This window comes from Trichosurus vulpecula, chromosome 8 (genome assembly GCF_011100635.1).
Source record: "Trichosurus vulpecula isolate mTriVul1 chromosome 8, mTriVul1.pri, whole genome shotgun sequence".
Taxonomy (NCBI): domain Eukaryota; kingdom Metazoa; phylum Chordata; class Mammalia; order Diprotodontia; family Phalangeridae; genus Trichosurus; species Trichosurus vulpecula.
This window is the reverse complement of record NC_050580.1, coordinates 59,387,656-59,404,413: the sequence shown is the minus strand read 5'-3', so window position 1 is coordinate 59,404,413 and position 16,758 is coordinate 59,387,656. Positions and strand designations below refer to the sequence as shown.

At 40.3% G+C, this 16,758-nt stretch overlaps 1 protein-coding gene across 6 annotated transcripts in view; it reads left to right on the top strand.

Moving 5' to 3' along the window:
• Positions 1-16,758, top strand: part of KCNMA1 (potassium calcium-activated channel subfamily M alpha 1) — a 901,346-nt gene that overhangs the window by 796,864 nt on the left and 87,724 nt on the right. For all 6 annotated transcript variants that reach the window (XM_036736100.1, XM_036736099.1, XM_036736098.1 and 3 more), the window contains one exon: positions 3,068-3,161. In XM_036736100.1, coding sequence (XP_036591995.1) covers positions 3,068-3,161 — 94 coding nt within the window. The remainder of the gene's footprint in view (positions 1-3,067; positions 3,162-16,758) is intronic.

The window sequence follows — 16,758 nt, the reverse complement described above, 5'->3', positions numbered from 1 at the left end:
TATTCCTCTCGTGTAGACACAAGAACCATGAAATGAAAATTATATTTTATAGCTTAACTAAAAGTTTTCCTAGATCCACTTTCTTTAAATATGCAGAAAATTGATAGAATCTATATAAAGGATAATAATTAAATATGGTTTATATCCTACTTATGAAGAAGAAGTTATCGCTGCTTCTCTTGTGGGAGCCAAGCCATATGTAATGGTCTTCATTATACAATGTCCATATATTTAAGCTGGAGACATTTCCCCTCTTCTCTTCGGGGAACAAATCTGAATTTCCAGGCTGTGAGTGCCGAAGGAAACCTTTGAACACAAGTTTCATTTAAGAGAACAAATCCCAGTTTAAATGCAATATGATTATGATGGATGATCTTTCCTAGTTGCAATGAAAATAAATGGTTCCCTTGTTTAGAGTGAGGCTCAGCTCTACCACCAAAATGAGGTGTCTCTCTGGAGTTGGGTAACAGGTATTAACTTGTGAGCCTGGTAGCTGAAAAGTACTGCAGGTAAATACAGAGAGTGACAAGGTAAAAACGTGATGGGCACTTAAGGAAAGAAGACGATTATTTATTGTAGACACAATGCAAAGGGGAAAACCAGAATCAAACAACAGAAATAAAAAGGAATGCCAAGGATGATGACAGCTATTATGAGTCTTAACTAATAAAGACTTTAGAATTGTCCCAAATAGCTGTAACATCTGGTAGCTTTGGAAAAAAAAAAACTGATGGTGCTAGACCATGCTAGATAAAAGGCCTTCATTGGACTGACCCTTAACATCTGAAAGCAGAAATCATAAGTCATTCTAACCAGGGGGAAAATCATAGTGGCATCAGCAGCAATCAGAACACTCCTCCACCCCAGCCCTCTTTTTGTTTTTGGTTTTAATTTTTGCTTTTAGCATTCTGCACAGCTCATTTGAAATGCTTTGGTTACCCATGGAATCATGGCAGCCAGTCTATCGTATAAATCAGACCTTGCATGTATCTAGACATAGGGTTTTCCTTCCACCAATGAGACAGATTAAAACATGAACACATTCACACACACTTACCAACTCACACTCTTATTCCATGCCTTTCCCATTAGTAACTCAGAGTCACATTCTCACATCCTTTGAAGGGAAGATTAATTCAGGTCAAGGTCCAAATTCCTATTTACTTGCTCAGAGATGCATATCAACTGGAAGTGATTTTTTTCAATACCATTTATATAGCTTGTATTTATTTCCTTTAATCTTCTAAATGTGTTTAGTCTCTGTGTGATTTGCTCTGGATACCCGTTTCTGATAAGAGATATCTTACGAGCATCTTAGTTCCTGCTTGGAACACTTGTGTGATTGATTGGGTTGGACAGAGCATTTTTCAGTTGAGGTGGGAATGGTCCTGAGCAGAAGAACAGAGAGTGTGATAGGTTGGTTTGCATGGATTGGCATGGTTCTCCTCCCTTTCTCTGTTACTACCATCTTTGTTTTGCAAATCTTGCCACTGTCCTGCTTCTCTCTCTTGGGCTTGTGAATCCTTGGAATTACAAAGATAGACAAATAGAAGAAGGGGGCATATGCAAAATGTGGTAAATTAGAGCTGAAGAGGAAATGGATTATTCGATTCATTTTTGGAGAAGTATATTATTCTCTTATGATAAGCCCAATTTCATGGGTTTTGTTTTATTTTTAGAGGTGATAAAATGCATGTTCAGATACAGTTTTTTCTTCCTGGATTCTCCTATGTAGCTGAGGTGTTTGTTTGTTTGTTTGTTTGTTGTTTTGGGTTTTTTTTTTTCAGATTTGCACCCAAGTAATCCGCATTAAACTTCTTTTAACATTATTACTACTATTCTCTCTCTTCTTAGCCTTAAGGTAACCACCATGTGCTATCGGCTTCAATTTTATTTCCTCCTCCTCTGTGTTGCAGCCACCTATAGGAATTCAAGCATTCTCTTTTTCATTCTTGACATTACAGCTTTAGTCTGAATTGTGAGGGTGGGAAGAGGAAAACTAGGATTTTACAGCCGATGCCCCTTGGTGATGGACATGGTACACACCTGCTAATTACCAATCAAGCGCCTAGCCTGGAAAGAAGCCTGATGAATGCTAATACCACCGCAAAGCTTTATCAGAGTATGGCTTGGCTTGGGGCAAAAGCAACAAAGTATGCTATGGTGTTTGTAAGTTATATTGCACACTGCTCAGCAACCTACATCCTTTACTTTTTCTCAGTCAGAAAATGGCCTTTGTTTGGTTTTGATTCACAAAGCCCCCACTGGAAGCATAAAGGAGCTCAGTAAATGGGTACCTTCCATTATACAGGTGGTCACTCCCACCCGTCTCTCCAACTCTTACTCCAGTATATTTCATCACGGTCTATTAGGACGAGACCTGTTCTCCCCAAGCGCTTGTCCATTCTTACCCCCTTGGAAGGGTGGAATGCCAGGGGAGGGAGTTGTGCTGGAGATGTAGGCACAATCAAATGCCAGTGTTTGTAATCCTGACTGATTAAAACGTTGATTTATTAAGGCTTTCAATCCTGACTGCTCCTTGAAGACTGTTGTCTGGCTTGGGAGAAGCAAGAGCCAGTTGAACTGGTTCTTGAGGAGGACTAGGCTGACAGCTGTTATGTTGGTATTTCAAATATAACTTTATCTTGTTAGGTTTAGCAGACCACTTATTCTGTCATCCAGTAGCACCAAGGGTTGACCAAAATTAATTCCCAGAATACCGATTACTGGTGCCACATTCTTGTTTGCGTGTGCAGACCATTTTTAGGATTCGTTTTTCTTTTGGCAAGGGTTATTTCCAAACTGTTTTAGTTAGTTTGAACTGCTATGCTTAAAAATCCTATTATTTGAGAGGATTTTTTTCTTTTTCTCTTTCTTTTCTTCTCCCTCTCTTCCCTTTCCTTTCTTAGCTAGTCTCTTTGACTAACATATATGGTATTTTGTTGTTGAGTCCAAAAAGAGAACAGTGAATGACTGAGCCTTGAATGAGTGTCCTTTGATATCTGGCCTATATTTCACAGTCTGCCCTCAAACTGTTCATAATCTCATGAGTTGCCTGTATTTCCAGTTGAAGATGAACAGCCATCAACGCTGTCACCCAAAAAAAAACAGCGGAATGGAGGCATGAGGAACTCGCCCAACTCCTCACCTAAGCTGATGAGGTAAGGGACGGGAAGGGGGACAGCGGGCGGTTCTCTTCTCTAGCTTACTTCTCTCCTGCCTTAAGAGTCTTCCCTCCCCTCAAAAAATGGGGTTGGGGGATAGAGATCATTAGATGGCTTCTTAAAGGCTGAAGTATTTATTCTGTCAGCTTGTCAGCAGTTAATGATAGAGCTGAAAAAAAATTCTGTCATGAAAAACAGTTTGAAAAGCTGTTTGAAAAATACATAGGCTTTAAAGTCTTAGCTGTCACCCTGTCCTGTCTGTGTGTTGTTCTTAAACAGCCCTGGCACTAATGATAGCATGAACCAATCAGAGGAAATCGTGGGGTTACTTTGCCTCGGGCAGCTCTCCTTCTGCTCTAGTCCCTCCGAGGACTGTTTTCTGTACTTAAGGCCATATGTGAGATGTATCATCACAATCAAAAATGAACCTGAATATTACCTTCCTTTTATCCTGTCGATTGAAATCAAATTTCCGTTAATTGATTTTGACTGATAAAAAAGTCTAATAATCTGTGTACTTGCCAAAGCAAAGTTCAAAACTAATCTGGCTTCACTCAGGCTAAAAGCAATATTAATTATGAAATACAGGGTTTTTTTTTAGAGGAGAGCATCCATTAGGAGTTAAGGGTAAACCTATATTTGAACCAAATCTCTATTTTCTTCTTCTTAGACTCTGCTTTTCAGTCCTTAAGTTATCTTTGAGACTTTCTACCTCCTCCTACTCTCCTGACTAACTTGGGATTTTATTTCCCCCAGCACTCAATGGTAACCATAATAAACCATCTAGGACATCCCTTTGTCATTATTTCAGTGGAACCATCTGATGTTGATGGGAATCTATACTGTTGTTGCTCAGACTCTAGAGAAGATGATTCCATACTTCCCCTGCCAACTGTAAACTTCTGACGAATCAGACCCACTCTCCATGTACCAACTGCCATGGAACTAGAGTGATTTGCCGATCTATGTAGTTCCCTATAAATGGCTTTCATTATCACAATGAAACATACATCAGTCTTCTAGGTTTTTTTTTTTCTTGCATCCATCCACCACTTCCCTCCCTTTAATGATTGACATAGATGAATAAGTATTTTCCTCTTTAGACACTCCTTTTATTGTCACTTTCAGTGGGCATCCATTCCTGCCTTCAGTGTCTACACTTATAGGTCCTAGTCAAGGGTACATTTTCAAGATTACATATAATATTAGTTTTATAAATTATATAATTTATAGGTGGTACCCTAGTGTATAGAGTACTGGACCTCGAGTTGGGAAGACCTGAGTTCAAATTCAGCTTCAGACATGTGCCAGCTGTTTGACCCTGTACAAGTCACTTAACTTCTGCTGCCTCAGTATCTTCATCTGTAAAATGGGGAGGGGGGAACCCACCTCTCAGGGTTTTTGTGAATAAAAAAGTGAGAGAACATTTGTAGAGTACTTTAAAACACTGTATAAATGCTAGCTATCAATATCATTATTATATATGGAAGTACATATGCATATATATGTATGCATACTTGATATACTGGTCCTTTATGTATATAAATATATATGTACACACTCATACTCACTTCTATTGAGGCCAAAGAAGTCAAACAGATAGGTAGAGTATCAGAGAAAGGTGCATCCATCCAGTTGTAGCCTTTATTTACCCCTGTTGACCATTGATTCCAGTTAAATGTTTTGTTCAAAGTTCTTTACCTTGCTGTTAGCCCAGGCTTGCTTGGATGACACTGATTTAAATGCTTGTTTACAGTTTATGAGAAGGAATAAAATGAACCAACTGCCAAGCTTCTCATTTTTATGATGCCAGTTGTCACGCTAGCATTCATCGCCAATTTACTCACCTTTGGGTAATCTCCTTATCCTGCACTAATAGTTTTATCCATTGGAAGTTGGAGGAGGGGATGGTGGAGAACAGAGGGAGGACAGGAGCCCTCCTTCACCTCAATTGGGAGGCAGAAATAAATAAATAAATGCATACATAAATAAATAGAAAGCTGCAAATTCTGAAAGCTTTGGAGCCAAATTCCCTGTCCCTGTTTGCTATGTAAAGTATGGCTCATTGCTTTGATCTTGAGTAATAATAATTCTGGGGAGTTATACTGTTTTCATATGCTTCAAAGCTGTGTCAAAGTTTTGCTGCTTAAGGGTGCTTCTTTATTCTGCTGGCTCTTGGGTACTGAGATGACAGGTCCTCTGTAAGAGGTGCAGGCTTTTTCAAGTCATAGCCTTCAGCAAAACATCAAATTACCAAATCCAGGGTAACACACTTCTACACAAATGCCTTTCCTGTAGATATATTATACCATATATATTAAATACTTTAGTGTTACACGGTACATTTTATGTGCGATGGAAAGTGATGGTTTGAGGTAGCCTTGGGGGGGACTTTTTTTTCCACAAGCAGAGAAAGCTAGTGTATACCGTATCAAGTATGGTTTTTACAGGACTTTCTGCCCGAAGGCCTTTGTAAATAAGTAATGATCAACAGATTGGCTGTGGGTTTTTGAAAAGCATGCCTATGTCAGTTTGCATGATGGAGGAATATTTTCAAAGTGGATCCCGCTTTCATTGCCTGCCGAAGAGGGACTGAGGGAGAGTCAACATCCCAGGCTTGGGTTGTCTGCTCACTAGCACATCGGAATTGCTAAACATGGGTCAGGAATCGAGCGGAGAACTTGCTCAGCTTCAGAGCCCTGATGTTTCATGGTGGTGCTTTTGTCCAGCTGCCCCTCCTGCTGAGTGTCTCTGCCAGCACCTGCCATCTTTCCCTGGCTCATAGATGAGCTGAGCAAACCCATGGGCACATAGAAAGCTTTTTCCCAAACCACAGGGAGATTACTTGGGAGTACCACAGCTTGGCATGGTGGATAGGGCGCTGGATTTGGAATCAGGAAGATGGGTTCAAATCTTGCCTCAGACAAACTTATTAGCTTTCTGACCCTTGATCAGTCACTTAAACTCTAGATGCCTCAGTTTTCTCATCTGGCATTTGATTTACTGGTTTCTAAGATCACTTCTAGATTAACCCTATGACCATATTCTTTTACAAAGACTCATATAAAAATTCATCCTTTTTTCCCCAAGAAGTGAAGGCGTTCATTATTTTCATAGATGGCATTTAGCACTTTACAAAATACCTGCCACATAGGGATTACTTCATAAATACTAGGTGACTCTCATCTAATCCCCAAATGCCAGCTTTTTCTTATGACTTACCCTGGGGGAATTAGAGGAACTGATTGTCTTCTCTTAGGTATACAATGTATGCAAAGATGTCCCTTTCCACATTCTTTGAAATGTGAAGGTGCAGACCTCTGTATACCTTGGTTTTTTTGGAATGTGTGTAACAGGCTTTGGAATCCGCTAGCTTCCTCCTCTTAAATCTCTTACATTAGACTTAGAACTCTCAGGCACACCTTTCCAAAATTCCTATATACTCCCTTGCAGAGAACAAAGTGACTAATGGAACATTCTTCTGGCCCCTTGAGCCTTCCTAGCCTCTAGTTAAGTTTCCTTTCTTTCTGGAGGAGGTAGCACTCATAAGGCCCATTCTCTGTGATCTAGCCAATCTACAAAGAAGGAGAATGGCCTCATTGAAGTGGATTTTTCAACCTTGACCTTGAATTCCTTCGATAGTGTTCAAACAGCAAAGGATCATTCTTAAAATAGGTGAGATTTTAGTGGTCTATGGGAAGTGATAGGAAGAGCTCAGATGTAAACCAAAAAAGCACAGAATGGTACTCAATGGTCCTTAATTTGTCACTTCCTCAAATAAAGCATCCCCCTGTTCAAATGTTACCTCCAAATTGTTTACCAAATAGTAAATTATAGTGGGCTTCCAACACATTGCCTTGTAATACCTTTTTTTCTGTACAAAGTTTGGCTCGTTTTCCCTATTTTTGGTCCAGACTTGTGGTTTCATTGTTAGCAGTCCCTTTTGTTGATGCAGAACAGCAATCAATCTCTAACTTTTAGTCTTAAAGACTTTCTTGGGAACTAAGAGGTTAGGTGACTTGGTTTTTCATAGAACACCAGCATAGGAATGTAAACTCCTTGAGGACAAGAACTAATTTATTTCTCTCTTTGTATCCTTGCATGGTTCCTTGTACATAGCAAGTGCTCAAAAATATTTATTCAATTGAATAGGAAAAAGGGGTGTCACTCTTCCTCCAAATATTTGATTTCTTCCAAGAGGCATTGCATGGAACTTAGATCCCTGAGGACATAGGACCGAAGCCAAATCAAGTGGCCTCAAAAGCCATCCATATCCTAGAGATATTTATGGGGGACTAGGAATTACATACACTACATATTCTGGGGAGACTTGAGTTGATACACAGCCTACGAAAAAGGAGATTGAGGGAGACATGATAGCTGTCTGCAAGTACTATTATGTGGAAGAGACTAGATTTGTTCTGCTTGACCCCAGAGGAAGAACTAGGCATGATTCAGGGATGTTGCAAAGGAGAAGATTTAGTTTTAATATAAAGGAGGGAAAAGCCCTTTCTACCAAATGAAGGAATCCTAAAGTGCTTTGGAAGTCAATGAGTCAGTCCCCTCTCCCTAGACATCTCCAGGCAAAAAGCAAATGGTCATTCATTGCCTGTGTTGTAGAAAGGATTCTCATTTGGGAAATCTTGGGCTAAATGTCCTCTGAGACCCCTTCTGAGACCCAGTGATTCCAAGGGAATGTGCCCAAAGGGCCATTAAGAAAGTTAAGTGCAAGTGTGAGAATATGAAGGGAATGGTTTGAGGAGATCCATGTCACTAGCACCCAGAAAATTGTAGGCATCGTGTCCCTTTAGGGAAGAGGAAAAATGACATGAGAAGAAAAACAGGCAGATAGGGAGGAGCAGACTTCTCTATGCAGACATGAGGAAGAGGGGAAAAGATATGCTTAGGTCTCTCCCGATCATTAAAGGAAATAACCTCACCTGTTCATCACACTCTGTAGCCTTTATCTGGACTTCTCTTTGCTCAGATGTCTCTGAGGACCAGAAGCAGCCAGCTGTGGTTGCCACACAAATAGAACTTGGGGTGCCTATGAAATAAAGAAGTGGCTAGTAAATAAAATGGTGAAAAGTCCTGGACCTGTGCCAGCCGGCCACTTAAAGAAGTGTCACAGGAGCCCAGAGTGCCACCCTCAGAACTTCAGTCACTGAGTGGAATGAGGGGAGAAGGCAGTGTCAACCCAGCTAAGTCAAGCCACCTCTTAATGCACAAACAAATAGAATGTGACAGGGCCCAAGGGGGCTGAAGAAGAAAGGAGTAGTTGGTCTCCCTGCCCCCACTCCAAAGAGAGGGGTGAATTTGACACAGGCCTCTAGACAAGTAGCATACTCAGCAAAAGGTCATTTTGTGTCCTCATTCATAGGAGCTTCATAGGGGCTGCTGGCTAAAATAGGCTGATACATACATGTGAGTGCATGCATCCATGTGCACAAGTCTATATCTGTGTCCATGCAAATCCACACCTCTATTTACTCTTGCATTTGTATCCCAAACATTCTCTTATTTCTAGTTAGTAATACCATAATCTAACACATTCGATACACTCGATTAACCAAAGTCTTATGCCAGAAAAAAGAAGGAAATCTCTGTCTTTAATAAGTAAACAGGGAAGGGAGGGAGGAAGTAAGCATTTGTATAGCTCCTGCTATGTGCCAGACACTGTGTAAGCCCTTGTAAATGTTATTTCATCATAACTCATAGATTTCTCAAGCTGGAAAGGTTCTAAAAGACTTCCTAGTCCAATAACTTCATTTTATAGTTGCAGAAACTGAGGCCCAGAAAGACAAAGATATTTACCCAAGATCACACAAGAGTCTGAGTCTGGACCCAGGTGCTCTGGGTCCAAATCAAATATTCTTTCCCTCCCTCATTCTCATTTTGGGGTGAAGTTATGACAAAAGAACCAACAGTCCTAAGTGGGGTACTCAGAGGAGCTTTTCTTCCCATTAACTGAATGGGTATAAACATCAGGGTTCAAAGCACTGTTAGGGATAGCTATTTATAGAGACACATTTGGTCATGTTTTTTTCCTTTGCCCTGGAATTCCTGGCATTCTGAGAACAATGAACATTATCCATACCGTCCTCTCTTTTACCCCATGGCCAGCTCCCTTTCTCCTTTGTATATACCAGGGGAATCCTAGCCCTTCTTCTTTGTAGTCCTATGGAGTCTTCTTAGGGATTCCATCATATAATCATTAGAGCTGGAGGGAAGCTCACAGATCATTTAGTCCAACGCCACCATTTTGCAGATGAACACACTGAGGCCGGTAGAGGTTGAATGAGTTCTCAAAATCATATGGTTGGAAAACAACCCTAGTTGAAGTCAAAGCTAAGTCCTCTGACCCCAGTCCAACATCCCTTCGACTATAGCTCACTGCCTGTTTGTTTGTTTTTAACACTTTACCTATTTTATAGCATTAGGCTCTCATAAAAGCTGTTTGATGCAGCTAGTTCAAGTGTTAGTATTTCCAATTTAAAGATGGGGAAAGTGAGGTTTGGAGAAATTAGTTACCTTGCCTGAGGTTTATAACTTGAGTGCCAAAGGCAAGAATCATGAGTGCTCTCAAAGCTTCAGTGGATGCTTGAGCTCACTCAGGTAGATATTCATTCTAACATGAGGATGGCATCCTTTCTGAGCCTTTTCATCTCATATGAAATCTTGACTGTATTACATATAAGCCTGGCCAGGTAACATCAGATGAATATAAAAGAATTACAAGGATATAATTTATTATATTATATAATATATATAACAAAATAATATATAATATAATTATAAGGATATGATTTCCCTGGGAAATTAGTGACAGGAGTGACAAGCTCAGAATGAACTTTAGAAAAAATTTCCCAACAAATAGAGCTTTGCAACAGTCTGAGAAAGAGTAGGTTCTTCTTCATTGGAGTTCTTTAAGCAGAGCCTGGATGACCTGTCATGTATGTTAGAGTGGGAATCATGAGTTAAATTAGATGGTCAGTGAGGTCTCTTTGTTATTGTTGAGCCATTTTGATTATGTCCAACTCTTTGTGACCCCATTTGGAGTTTTCTTGGAAAGGATACTGGAGAGGTTTGCCATTTCCTTCTCCAGTTAATTTTTTAGATGAGGAACTGAGGCAAACAGGGTTAAGTGACTTGCCCAGGGTCACACCCCTAGTAAGTGCCTGAAGCTGAATTTGAACTCATGAAGATGAGTCTTTCTGATTCCAATCCCAGTGCTCTACCCACTGTGCAACCTAGCTGCCTAGTGAAGTCCCTTACAACTCTGAAATTCTGAGATTCTATGATTAAATCTGTCATCCAATGACGATAGTGCTGTTTCCTCCCAAGATTTTATGATTCTTTTCACTTCCTAAGTACTTAAAGAATTGACACCTAAATTGTTTCATTTTTAACTTGGAGAAGGAATATGTGTCAAGGAAGAATGCAAAAAATCCTCTTAGGTTCATTAAAATAAGTATTGAACTTTTTAAGAACTAACATCTAATGAGAAATGGATGTAGATTTATTTTTTTTCCTCTAAGATTCCATGCTTATTTTCCTTGCTGCAAAGTGACTTCCATCTGTTCTCTGTATTATTTTCCTATTTATGAAAGCAAAGGAAATAGAAGAGAGAGAAGGAGAGAGAGAGAGAGAGAAAGAGAGAGAGAGAGAGAGAGAGAGAAAGAGAGAGAGAGAGAGAGAGAGATAGCGAGAGAGAGTGCCATTAACATAACAGATACATATGAATGATTCTTTTTAGACCTTTATGTCACCCATTCGACCCATAGAGGGTCACCACTGCATGAATGGGCTGTGTCATCATCACCAAACTCAATAACAGCCTTCATGTCTCTGCCTAACATGCCAGTGTCGCCGGTTGCCCAGGACAAGCCATCACTCCATCCTGGCAAAGCTTTATAGAGATCAGTCAAAGCATTCAGGAAAGATTGAAGTGACAGGGGCCCACTGAGCAAATAGTCAAACATACAGTGCATCATGAAATATTCAGCCCTGACACAGGAGCACTAAATGCTTTCTCAATTAAGAGCACCTATCCTGGCAGCCGGCAAACAGCAGTGTTGTGTTCTCTGCATTGGTTTGTCACAGGGAGTGGGACCAGACACATTCTAGGCAGTTTTGACAGGTTGCTTTGCTCTCAGGAATGTCCCTACCTCTGCACGTTCCTTATGGGTGGAGAGAAGTGTGCCTGAACAGATGTCTCCAGTTTGTATCTAGGTGTCCTGCCAGTCACCAGGGCAAGAGCTGGGTGTGTCCAGTCCTTTACAGCTAAGGCAAGAGAGGAGCTCCCCATGGCCTGAGCATTTCTTGACTCTGGAAAAGGAAACCTCCCATTTCTTGCAGAACTGATGAGACTTTGACAAAAAGCTAATGACTGTTTATGGTATGATCCTGAATGTCCCAGAGTGCCAGTAAAGAAGAGACCCTGATACATAAGCCTTATGATCAAATGCCTCATGTCTCCTGCCTAGAAATCATTTCTCTCTGGTCCCTGTGAGTAGCACCAAATCTCCAACCAAAAGATAGGTAGTTTTGAAGAGGTAGGTAGTGACTTTTCAGATTATTTTAAATGAGGGTCAGAAAATCAAGATGATCATAAATTTGAAGCTGAAAAAGACCTCAGTGCCCATATGGTCCAGCCACTCCCTCCCCCTTCCTCCCTATTTTAGAGATGAGGGGAAATGAGGCCAAGAGAGGTTAGGACACTTACCTAAGGTCACACACAAACAGGAAGTGTCAAGGGCAGGATTTGAAACCAAGTACTATGCCTTTGATGCCAGTGATTTTGTCCATTGTATTATGTTCAACAGGGGAGTGAGTAGGTATAAAACTTTCAGACTTAGCATTTTGCAATATTCTTTATCAGTAGCTTAAAAAAAGAATCCCAAACCTTCTACCTCTACTGAAAATCCTGAAGTCCAATATTAAAACCTCCAAAGCAGAATATGTTGGGAGTTGCAGTACATGCCTGCAAGGAAAGCAGTGCTCTTTAAAATATAATACAGGCTTCCTCACAGCAGGTTTGCTGGAAGAGGGATTTGTGGTTTTGCTCTAGGCTGTTGTCTGGAAGGCAGGCTTTTTGGTTTTGCCGCTGTAGAATGGCATTTAGTTTCCTTGCTGAGATTAATTGATGGTAAGTGGCATTTGTTGCTCTATGAAAGCAAGAAACAATGATATTTTATTCTTTATTTGAAGTCAGGCAGGAAAAATTTCTAGCTGAGGACCTTGGAGGTGTTATCTGGGACTTAAGGAACGGAGATGTGAAAAATTTAACATGCCAGGCTTTCTCTATTGAGAAGAAAAGAAAAAAAGAAAGGGGGTGGGGGAAGGTATCTATTGTTAAAGGAGAGTGAAGGTTTTAGAGTCTTCATATATGAGGGACATCACAAACAATGATTATTGACTCTATCTTCAGCTCGTGTGTTAGCAAAGTCCTTTGTGGCAGTTTTCTATGGACGAGTCCCATAATGGCCCAATGGTCCAATGGAATGTATATGCCATATAATAATGTTCGAGTTGGAGATTGGTCCTGGAAGTATCACAATAGATGAAAAAGCAGAGCCAGAGTCTAGGTATCCATTCTTTTCTCCACTCCCCTTTATCTGATTTTAAGATAAGGCTAATTTAACATTTGGGTTGGCCTGGGGCGGGGCAGGCAGGAAAGAATATGAAATAGAAGACTCGCCCGCCCCCCCATCAAAGGCAGTGTTATATTTCCTCAAGAATACCAATTTTGGTGCCTGGTTTATCTGGTTTGACTGTCTGCATTGGTCAAAGTAATTTGATGCTTTCAAGGTCACCATTTCACTTTATCCAATGTGGCAACAGTCACTCATCCTTAAATTTGTACATGTGTTTAATGCATGATGTAAATCCCCCTTGTGAAAAACTAATCAATTGTGTTTGGGGACCTGGGACTAAATTGCAAGATATCTAGAAATATCCTAGGTATGAAACGTGCTCAGCCAAAACTGTCAGCATGATGCTTTTCTCCCTCAAATGAACAGGCAGGACCCCAAAGTACCACAAGTGCAATTAATTACATTAATTAAGGAATAGCTGCTAAGTTATACCACCTTTATTTCAAGGTGGAAGGAAGATTCAGCAGGATCTCCTCCAGCTCATAAAATCCCTATTGCCTGAGAAATAAAGTACTATACAGTATCTAAGTAGTTAGTAACAAATGAGCCTTGAATTAATTATAGCACATTTCAGGGGAGTTTGGGATTGCTTTGTGAGTCAAGAAAATACATCAAGTAAGTCGTGAAAGACAATATATAGAATCAGTCCTTGGTTCCAAATAACTGGTCTGTGAGGAGCTGTCGTTGGGAGTTTTAACAGTGGTTTTGGTTGTTGTTTTGTAAACTAATGATATCAGAAGGCACTTCCTTTCCCACTTCTAACAAACTGCCCTTTTCCCCTATTGGGCCTTCTATTACTATAGCAACATTGACTGGTGCTCACAATGGCAAGTGTTCAGCTGTGTTCTCACAAATATAAACTATTCTTTGGGAACCTTCAAAATCTCAATGTAGCAGCATTCAAAACTGTAAATAATGGGTCCTTTCGTTCCCACTTACCCTGGAAGGCTCTCTGCAGCCAACACCAACTCCCGGCACTTAAAATTAAGAACGTGAGATTGTTTATTGTGGCTCAAGCCACCACATTTTAGTTGCAAAGTAATTATAGCTTCTGCCCGTTGCTGTGATGAATTGCCATCATTTTCCACAGAAGTCCATTCAGCCAAGTGAGCCCACTGAATCTGCGAGTAGGGCTAGCCCTGGGCAAAATCATTAAGTCAGCAGAGCTCATAGTGGCTTTTTCCTCCCTGCCTCCTGGGAACTCAGACACTTTTATAGTGACATCTCATCCTGGTCCCATATTGCCCCCAACCTCCTTTCAGGCCCATCAAAACTTTCTCATCTCATGTCATATTTTTTTTTAATTTTCTGATATAGGCATGTACATCAGAGGCAGCCAGGTGGTACAGTGGCCTAGAGTCAAGAAGACCTCAGTTCAAATCCCACCTTTGACATTTACTAGGGGTGTAACTCTGGGCAAGTCACTTAATTTCTGTCTCTTGGTTTCATCAGTTATAAAAAGGGAATGATAATATCCCCAAGGTATATAATGCTACGGGAAGTCATAGAAGCTTTATGAGGAAGGTAGCAAGCTGAAACACTAGACTTTGAATCATAAAGCTAGTCAGCATCTCAAATGTCATTTAGTCCAACCGCCTTTTCTTAGAGATGAGGAAACTGAGGCCCAGGGAATTGTAACTGGCATCACAGGTGGGGCTGTCAAGGGCAAAGCAACAAGCATTTATTAAGTCTTACCTATATGCCCAGAACTGTGGTAATTGAAGCTCAGAATCCTCTGATTCCAGATCAAGTGTTCTTTCAACTGAACCATGAAAGAACCTGGAACTCATTCATTTAGTCATTCATTTATTCATTCTTTCAATCAGTCATCCATCCATTCATTCAATCATTCATTCTCTCAATATTTATTAAGTGACTATTATATGTAAGCCCAGGGCTATATGTTAGGGAGACAAAAATGGAAAGAGACAGTGTTTGCCCATAATGGGGTAGGCGATAAGATATGCACAAAAGTAGGCATGAAATAAGTAAGAATATGTTTAGTACAGTGTTGGGAGTTTCAAAGAGGGAGCTCTCACATGTATCAGGGGCAACTTGAAAATGCCTTCTAGAGTTTACACTATGGGAGGCAGTCTACCATGTCCAGAGAGGCAGGAGCAGGCAGAATATGGTGAGAATGGCAAAACATCCTATTGGATTGGAACTTAGAGTGTGTGAAGGGGGTGGAGACTAAAAAGAGAAATGGGAGTCAAATTGTGAAGTCCTTTGAAGGCCAGCTTAGTGAGGTTGGATTTAGCTTCTTAATCTTGAGTAAATCACTTCTCTGGGACTCAGTTTCCTCATTTCTGAAAGAAAATTAGTACACAAGGCTGCTTTCACTATGTGAATTGGGCATTGATTTCTTTCAAACACCAAAATCTAACAGGAAACTAACACACTGTAGTAATAGAAAAAAAAAAGTCTAGGGCTGAAAAGAGTCCAGCATATCCCTCCCTCTCTTTCTAGTTAAGCTTAAGTCTAAATGACCACCCTTTTTCAGAAGAGCAGGTCACCCACATGGGAACATTATTAAAAATATCCAGAAAAAAATTTTTTAAAGTATTCTCTGTCTGTCTCTCTGTCTCTCCCTCCTTCCCTCCTTCCTTCTCCCTCTCCCCTCTCTCCCTTCTCCTCCTCCTCCTCCTTCTCCTCTTCCTCCTCCTTCTTCTTCTTCTTCTTCTCCTCCTCCTCCTCCTCCTCCTCCCCCTCCTCCATTCTTCTTTCTTCCTTTCTCATCTCCTTTTTTGGACATGAACATTCCTTGATTCTTCAATGTCAAGGTTTTGAAAACATCATCATCATTGGCTTTTCTCTCCTTAGTAAATCGGAGTAACACTAGAATCACAGAGTGTCAGAGTTAAGAGGAACCTTAGAGACCCTTTAGTCCATTTGTCTCCATTTGCACTTAAGGCAATGAAGGCCCGGAGATAGGAGGTGACTTCTCCAGGGTCCAACCCTTGGTTAGAGACAGAGTCTGGATTAGACCCCATGTCAATTTCCCAACCTCCATTTCAGCACCTTCTCCATTGTATCTTAAAGCCATTATTTACAGTATTCCTTCTACATCTACATTTTTTAAAAGAATAGCAACAGAGGATCTCAGATTTAGAATTGGAAATTACCCCAGAAGTCATATATTTCAAGCCCCTTCCTTTATGGACAAGGAAAGCCTCGAGAGTTTAAATAAGTTTCCCGAGGTCAAACACATATTAAATGGCAAAGCTGAACTTTACCAGTCACTTTCTCAAGATCAGTTCACACATTTGTCCCAAAAATTATTTGACTCTCATGGTAATAGTGAAACTGAGGAGGTCTTAGGGATAAAACTCTTTAGAAGAATTTGTCCATCTCTCACTCTGCAGGGTCAGCCCTCCCTTACCCATTCTAATTAAAATGATGTCATCCTTCTTGGTGACCACGCTACTCTGACATATGTTGAATACAGAATATTATCTACTGTATCAGAAGAATGTTAGAATAAAGAATTTTCTATATATTAAATTTTAGAACTATAGGGTACCATCTGAAACTTGATAACAATGGTTTTAGGGTGACTTAAAATGAAATAAAAAATAAGGTAAGTAGGTGATAGAGTTGATAGAGTGCTGAAATTGAAGTCAGAAAGACCTAAATTCAAATCATGCCTTAGATACATCTTAGCTGTATGACCCTGGGCAAGTCATTTAACCACTCTCAGACTCAGTTTCCTCATCTGTAAAATAGAGATAATAATAGTACCTCTCTCACAGGGCTGTTGGGAGGATCAAATAAATTAATATCAGAAGTGCTTTCAAAACTTAAAATACTGTATAAATGCTGCCAATTAAATATCAAATCAGCATCTTAATGCTCTTAAGACAAAGGTATAAAACTCAGTATCAGGCTAGTTGCTTCAAAACTCCCAAGCCCCTGGTAAACTAGATTAAAATTTATTTGGG